This window comes from Mchenga conophoros, linkage group LG6 (assembly GCF_057382185.1).
Source record: "Mchenga conophoros isolate Kocher_MC1m ecotype Shallow Benthic linkage group LG6, M_conophoros_male_GT1.1, whole genome shotgun sequence".
Lineage (NCBI taxonomy): Eukaryota > Metazoa > Chordata > Actinopteri > Cichliformes > Cichlidae > Mchenga > Mchenga conophoros.
This window is the reverse complement of record NC_140531.1, coordinates 32,381,959-32,390,235: the sequence shown is the minus strand read 5'-3', so window position 1 is coordinate 32,390,235 and position 8,277 is coordinate 32,381,959. Positions and strand designations below refer to the sequence as shown.

Sequence of the window (8,277 nt, the reverse complement as noted above, 5' to 3'; positions counted from 1 at the left end):
ACATTGTTTTTGACTGGGCTAGGGTTGGGGCATCCTGGCTGTAGAAACAGGGAATTATTCACACATTTTGCCTCAGGTTTGGTTCAAAGAAATGTCACTTTGGGACCAGTTTCTCTTGCTGAGTTTTTAAGAACCTGTGAGTTTTCAGTTCTATCTTGGTTAAGATGTTTTCTGACATCCAGAAATAGAAGTAGAGCGGGTTAACTACCAGCTGGTGATTTGATCCAGGTTTCTTGGCTCATGTCAAAGTGATTTGCAAATATGAAGGCGTGTGTATCATAGATAAAGAGCTTTTATAAATGTTTTCCGAGTTCTCAGAAACAGAAAAGCACTGCACAAACATGTATCATGGAAATATTGCCACATATGGCCACAGCTTCACAAAGCTTTTTATTTCCTCTTTGAAAAAGACAAAACAAAAAACATGTGACTCTACGTGTCTCATGAAAGAACAGCTTTCACGCTGTTATTATGGACCTGGACCGATTTTAGTTTGTCTAGAAGTTCAAAATTGCAGCGTTAGCAGAGCTAGCCACATGTGGAGGTCTGTGAATGTAACGTTGGTTAACCACTTCGGTCCAGACTGACATATCTTGACAGTTCCAGATTGATTGGATTATTTTTTGTACTGTGACAAAAATTAAACAATCATGAAATTTGCAAATCATTTGGATAACGATTGTATTCATAATATTAGAACAGAGCAGAAGAGAGGCACGGTTTGTCTGGTGAATGTGATGGTGGATGAAAAACACGACATGTTTTGTGTTTCAGAAGGACTAAATGTAGACAAAGTAAATGGATATTGGTGAAACGTCTGGTGTCCTGGTGCAGCCACAACAACCTGGTGCTGAATGCCCAGAAGACAGTGGAGATTATTGTGGACTTCAGGAAGCACACAGCTCCACTCCCCCCCATCATCCTGACTGACACCCCCATCACCTCTGTGGACTCATTCCGCTTCCTGGGTACCACCATCACCCAGGACCTGAAGTGGGAGCCCACCATCACCTCCGTCATCAAGAAAGCCCAGCAGAGGATGTACTTCCTGAGGCAGCTGAAGAAATTCAACCTGCCAACACGGACGATGATGCAGTTCTACACTGCAATCATCGAGTCCATCCTCACCTCCTCCATCACCGTGTGGTACGCTGGAGCCACTATCAGGGACAAACAGAGACTGCAGCGTGTTGTGCGCTCTGCTGAGAAGGTGATTGGCTGCAGACTCCCATCTTTGCAGGACCTGTACACCTCCAGGACATTGCGGCGTGCAGCTCGGATCTCAGCTGACCCTTCTCACCCTGGACACAGTCTGTTTGACCTGCTCCCCTCAGGCAGGAGGCTCCGGTCCATTCGCACCAGAACCTCTCGCCATAAGAACAGTTTCTTCCCCTCTGCTGTTGGACACATGAACAATAACCATATGACTGTTCCCACCACTAACACATGACCCTACGCTGTGTCACTGCATCATTCCATGTTTGGCACTGATCACCACCTGCACTCATGTATATATCTTTCAACGTAGCACTCTTAATTCTTATTCTCATGTATATATCTCATGTATATCTCATGCACATATCTTTCCACGTAGCACTTTTAATTCTTATCCCTACTTTTATTTTTTTCCATGTCTATTTAAGTGCTATTTATGACACTATGTTTGCACTGAAGCACCGCAGCAATTTCCTAATGTTGTAAACCTGCTCAACATTTGGCAATAAACCCCATTCTGATTCTGATTCTGATTCTGAAAAGCAGACCAATCTGCTTCAGTCTCAGGGTGAAATGAAATGACAAAAATGCAATCCTTTAAAATCGCTGACTTCAGAAAAGTTTGGAGAAGTGTGTCTCGTGCTTGCAAGAACTCAAGATCTTTAATGAAAACTGAAATAATGCATATGCTGAATTCATTTCTCATTGTGTAAGGGGGAAACAAATTTCCAAAAACGGTTTAAAAATTCATGGTGTGTGCAAAATGAATTGTTTGAACTTTAGGGATCTTTTTGCATCAAAAACCTTCAAAACTCCAAAAACATTCCCGTCAGTTTGACCATGACGATTGAGCTCAAAGCTTAGTTACATCCTGCTTAATGAAGGCTTCTTGTGCACCTGATACACAGTTAGTGAACGCTCCACAAAAGCTGTTAAGTGTGTAGAGATCGTTTTGACAACAGGTGTTTCAGGTAAAAAAAACATGAACATTAAAATTTGTGTCCACTTCAAATCCAAATGTCTTCAGTTACACTCATTTGTAAGAACTTTCTCAGCCTAAAACTCTGCAGAGATGTTTCCAGTGAATTCTACACATCAGCAGCAATCCTATCAACTCAATAGAAACACTCGCAATACGTGATTTATAAGCACTCACTCAGTTTAATCTGACTCATCAGTATGTGCCTTTGGGGTGGATTGTTGGCTTTCTCTTGCTTTTATACATTTGTTTGTTTGTTTGTTTCTCTTCCTTCATGTTTTTCATGTCACAGAACATGATTTGAAATTGATCCATACAAAGTATTGGTGAATTTTAACATAGCAGATGCAAATGTTGAAGAAACGATTTATATTAGAAAGAAAAAAATCTTTAAACATTTCAATTGACCAATAAAAAGTCAAAGAACAGAATTAGTTCACAAAATATTTTAATGTTGAGTTGCTTCAGAAGGAATTCAAACAGATTTTTCTTCCTTTGTCTTTGCACACCTTACTGTATTTATCTTTAAATGTATACAATAAAAACTCCACCATAACAAAGTGGAAACATGTTTTTAGAATCTATTGCATATTTACAGTCCTCCCTGACCAAGGTCCTCTCTTGGTTGGTTACTTTGCCTCAAGTGTTCAACTCTCATAAGAGTCCTTAACACTAAAACTGTTCAAAAACATTTTAATAACATAACAGAAGAGTATGCATTTAATATTTCTACATCCATAAAGTGTCGCTTAACTCAAAGTGCATGCATCATAAAATAGCTTTTCAAACAACTGCATCACTGCAAAAGCTCTTTCACCGACATAAGCTGTTTCTGAAGTAGAAAGCTGTGTCACATAAAGTACCAGGCAGTAAACCCAGCCAGGGCGGCCATCCAGGCAGCCAGAACCACCTGGCAGGGCGGATGTCTGAGAAGTGTCATGGCTAACTGGCACGCATGCGTAGGATTTCCACTAACAGCTGTTCAGAGGAGACATGAAGATGAGAACACAGAAAAAAGGAGGGAAAAAAACAGGATAATTGAATTAGGTACTTCATGTAACTTTGTAGCTATGAATGGTCTGACACTTTGCACTCAGACATCCCACAGTTAAAAGGATCCCTTTTAACTGAAGTCCATGATGACACTGTCCAATCTTTTAAAGGCAAGTCTATAAACTATTATCAAACTGAGCACCAAATTTTTAACTTTCTATCTGCAGAATGAAATGCAAGAAACAAAATTTCATAAATACAGTAAAGGGGATGCATTTCTTACCCATTTTAGCTGCATAATATGGACACTTGTTGATATCTCCACCCTCCATCATCTCTGCATGACTGTGTCCAAACCCTGCATCTTGGACCTCCTCTTTGATAGTCTTTCCAAGCTCTTCAAGTTCTGTGAATACCTTTTTGTAAATAATAAAATTAAATATTTATTAACTTTAAATTTATCTTTCAAACAATGCACCTTTTTGCAAATTGCTGTACATTGTATAATTCCCATAAGCAGTTTCCTCACCATCATGTTGAAGCCAAAAGCCTGATTAGATTCTTCCACAATCCTGTCTTTGGTCTCAGCGTCCAGTTCCAGCTCATTCATCCTGCTTCGGTAAAGCTGCTTGAAGCCTTTGTGACTGTGGATTCCCTCAAACTGGTAGAAATTGAGACCTTCTCCTGTTGAGGGGAGCTTTAAAGCCCTCTGTGCCACTTTCTTAAGGATCTGTCCACCTGAGAGATCACCCATGTAGCGGGTGTAGGAGTGGGCCACTAACAACACTGGGTCCTTCTCCCCCACCTCATGGATGCGGTCCACATAAGGCTTGGTGCCTGCAGAGAGGCTAATCTGAAGAGAGAGAACAACTGTGAAAGTCCAGTTGATTAAATACAGCTTTTGGGATGATGATACCTGTATAATCATAACTTAAGTGCCAGAAAAGACCAGCATTCTCTGGGACTGACATATTTATCCTCCATATGCTTCCTACTGACCTGGTTTTCCCAGTCTTCTCCATAGAAATACTCAAGGTCCTGGGCCAGGGCCTCACGCCGGTGCAGCTCTACGGGGAAATAGATTGGAGCGATATGATGATGGTCTTTGTTCTTCTCAATCTCCTCCTCCATAGCCGAGTAGACAAAATATAGAGCTGCTGTGCCTCTCTGACAGCAGAGGGAGGAAAGAGGGGAGAATAAGTGGGTCAGAGTCAGACATAAAGTGTTTCATCTAGCAGAAACTGTTAGACATAATATACAGTTAAATGGTGAAATATGATTTTATTTGATAAACTGATGTTCCAGACAGCTCACATTTTGCCAGTTTCTTTGGCAGCATTTTTCTGATCATGCCTTAGAACCAAGGCAAAGCATAGATCGAGACTTTATCACACTGACAACACCAAATGTAGGCCTATGTCTCTAAGCACTTTCAATATACAGGGTCAAACTGAAGACCTTTGTGTGACGCTCTCCTGTGTACAGTAGTTCATTACTTTCACTGGTTCACAACTTTAGCTGCCTTAATTCTTGCCTTTATATAGTGAAAAATCAAACCTTAAACAGCTCTCTTTTAATGCGTCCCCTGAGGAAATCTTTTACAAACTGGCAGTTCTCTGCTCTGTCGTGGGCCTCCTTGGTCCCCTCGGCCAACAGCTCAGACAGGTCTGTTGGACTTGGTGAAGCAGAAACGGACAGGAAGGGCAACACAAAAGAACACTTAGCCGTTTATCTGAATGACAAAATAGCAGCAAAGATAAATTGCTGCTTATTTACTTTGTTTTCTTCATACCTGAGAACTTCATCATCATTGTCATCGTCCAAAGCAATCATTGCCCTTCCTTTTTTGGCACTGTTGGGCTCTGGTGGGAATTCGTTTTCCATTATACTGGTTATATTTTGCCCTTAATAAGAAAAGGCAGATATTTAAAGAAAAATGTACAGGACAAACAAATACGAGCAGGAAATAAAAGAAAAGATTTAAATCATCAAAATAAACAACTTGTCACCAGTTAAAATTATTTATTTAAAGTAAAAAATATATATGCTTGTGTAGCCTAATACGGTTACGGTTAAACAGCCTGTTTACAAGGTTACAATATCACTTTCTAACGTGACAGCAAAAGCAGTTTGTGTCCTTTAATGCACCACATTTCCCTGTTAGCTGATCAAGCGCCAGGTGAAGGAATTACTGTGTTATCCCTTTAACGCATCTTCTTAAAAACCTTAGTTTTGGGAGAAATATTTCACAGACAGAGGCCTATAGCCACAGCTGACTAGTGATGGGATTTCCGGCTCTTTTTAGAGATCCGGCTCTTTCGGTTCGGCTCACTAAAAAGAGCCGGCTCTTTCGGCTCCGAACCGGCTCTTCAGGTTGTTTTGTTGCTTTAATTAATTTATTATTAACAATAATATAAAATTATGCACAAAAGGAATTACTAACATAAAAACAAGTGGTTTTATTTATATATGTTTATATATAAATATATGCGGTGGCCCCTAGAGACAAAACACGTACAAACTCCAAAACACATTTCTAGCATGAACTGAACTTCCAAAGCAGAGCTACTAGATCACTTAAATTACACAATTGAAAGCATGTGTGTATTGTTTGTGTATTTATACACAGGCACTCATATATATATTCAAATAATTTAAAAAAAAGTTCATTTACCTGTTACTACGACACACCAAATCCGGTCGTTGGTACTTGCTGGCTTGTGTAGCCACAAGATAACAAAGGCTCAACACTGCGCCCAGCATCCTGGAGCACTTCTGTTGTCTTTTGTACGTGTTTTGAGTTTTTATGTGCTTCTGAGTTTTTATATGCTTCTGAGTTTTTACGTGCTTCGGAATTTGTACGTGTTTTTACGTGTTTTGGAGTTTGTACGTGTTTTTACATGTTTTGGAGTTTGTACATGCTTCAGAGTTCGTACGTGATTTGAAGTTTGTATGTGCTTTGTCTCTAGGGGCCACCGTAAATATACTTTTATTTATTCACTCCACATAAAATGTAATAAATAAATCATATAATATAAAAATCAACTATTCACATTTCAAGTTTTAACTATTTAAATTTTCAGCTTTTTCCTTTCACAAATTTAAAGTGAAAAGAACACAAAACACTGCAAACCACAACACAATTAAATATAAATTATAATATGAAAACTAAAAGAACATGCACATTCTCTGTCATATGGACCTGCATGAATAAACTTTCTCAATCCTTTATCATCTGCAACCGAAAATAGTTGTGGATGATTACTATACCTTTCTAATGTTGTTGTCCCTGCCTCTCTTTCTCTCTCTCTGGCTCTGTTCCTGTGCTACTGAGTGTAACTACCGCCCCTCCCCCCTCTGCCCAGCGTAAAGCACAAGGCTCGCGTGCAGAGTGAAGCGGGAAAAAAGTGCGAGAGAGAGGCTGAGAGAAAGAGAAAAAAAAAACCACGTGACGGCTCGCGATAAGGAGCCGGCTCGCGATAAGGAGCCGGCTCGCGTCGTTCACGTCAAAGAGCCGGCTCTAAGAGCCATTTCGTTCGCGAACGACCCATCACTACAGCTGACATCTGAAGGGAACAGTTACAAAACTGACGCTGCACGTACGTGTGTTTCGTAAGTAGCTACCGTTATAGTTACACTGTGCTGCTCACACGTTAAAGACCCGCTCTGTGTGTGTGAACACAAACACAAACAGCGTGTTATTACAATGTTTTAGGGATACGACAATGAAAAGCTAACTCACCTTGTCACAACACCGCCTGCACTGCTCGTCCCCAAACAGCAGGATTCAACGTTCACGGGGCACGCGTGACAACAAACCAATCGGTGGGTTCCCTTTAGTTGAGGTGCATTCTGATTGGTTAAGTCCTCAGCTTATACACCAATCAAAGGTTCGTTTGTTGTTTTGATACTCTTGATTGGTATTTATCCTTATTGATGTACAACGGCTTAAATTTAGTCACGTATTAGTCACGTATTTCGGTTATTTGTTTGTTTAGCTCCTGTGGGTTGTGGTTTAATTGAAGATAGGTTTATATGATGGCACTTACACTCTAGCCTACTTATACACTGTTCAAAAATGCATACAGTCAATTAAACCTCTGTGATACTCATCTGGTCAGCTAAATAGCAGACTAGCAGTTTCAGCTGCTTTGGTGTTAATGAAATTCAAAGCAGATGCATTAGAGCAGCAACAAACAGACAATGCCCAAAACAGGAATGGTTTGACAAGTGGAGGTCACTGACATTTTTTTTCTTTACCGTCTTCATCTGTAACTACTGGTAGCATAAGGCGATACTTGGAATTGCAAAGGTTGCACAGGTAGTCCAACTCCTCCAGGATGACACATTAATATGACACGTTCCAGAAGGTTCGCTGTGTCTTCCAGTGCAGTCTCAAGAGCCTGAGCCTGATTGGAATTTGCCATAGAATAGTGGGATTGTTAGATCCACCACTGGCACCACTGTGCTTTTCACAGATGACAGCAGGTACACCCTGAGCACCTGTGAAAGATGTGAAAGCATCTGGACAAGCTGTGGAGAACGTCATCTGCCTCGAGGCAGATGATCCATCGTCTTGTAAATCTTCCTTGTCACATATCAGCCCTGACATTTATTTCCACCCAAACCACCGTGGTTGCACTCTCCTCCTTACTTGTGGACAAGTAATCCCACTCCCACCTTGAACCCATTTCTCAGTCCTACCACACACCTCATTAGTGTCTTGTTGTTCTCTTACATGGCCTGCACCACCCTCAAATATGTCTCTGCCACTCCTGACTTCGTCATACAGTACCACAATCCCTCCTTTGTCACAATATCTTTGATATCTAGATTTGTAGTGAAACTCCTGACTTGGAGCAAACTCCTGTACTTCCCCATCAACACTCTTAAACAAACATCACATCTGTTGTGTTCTTTGCAAGCCTCTGTTATCAGCAAAGTCCTTAACAACTTTATCCCTTTGTAATTCCTACAGCACATCACCCTTGTTCTTGAAAATCAGCACCACACTTCACTCCATTATAAAGCCAGCTGCCCTCTCTTCTAGACATCTCCCATACCTCTATAGTTCTGTCATCTGTACCAAC

General features: G+C 40.7%; 1 protein-coding gene across 1 annotated transcript; it reads right to left on the bottom strand.

Moving 5' to 3' along the window:
* Positions 1 to 2,625: 2,625 nt before the first annotated feature.
* On the bottom strand, positions 2,626 to 7,077 carry hmox2a (heme oxygenase 2a). The gene is made up of 7 exons (XM_085277468.1): positions 6,930 to 7,077; positions 4,980 to 5,091; positions 4,745 to 4,862; positions 4,187 to 4,354; positions 3,717 to 4,040; positions 3,471 to 3,603; positions 2,626 to 3,172 (listed from the first exon to the last, which is right to left on the bottom strand). Exons 2-7 carry the CDS (start codon positions 5,069 to 5,071, stop codon positions 3,045 to 3,047), a joined length of 963 nt encoding a protein of 320 aa, XP_085133594.1. The 5' UTR covers positions 5,072 to 5,091; positions 6,930 to 7,077; the 3' UTR covers positions 2,626 to 3,044.
* Positions 7,078 to 8,277: the final 1,200 nt, after the last annotated feature.

Excerpts from the sequence above, each read along its gene's own strand:
- hmox2a (XM_085277468.1), bottom strand. The coding sequence starts at position 5,071 with ATGGAAAACGAATTCCCACCAGAGCCCAACAGTGCCAAAAAAGGAAGG. Across the intron at positions 4,863-4,979 it reads AATGATGATGAAGTTCTCAG|TCCAACAGACCTGTCTGAGC; the intron begins GTATGAAGAAAA and ends TGCTTCACCAAG. Across the intron at positions 3,173-3,470 it reads ATATTATGCAGCTAAAATGG|CTGTTAGTGGAAATCCTACG; the intron begins GTAAGAAATGCA and ends TCCTCTGAACAG.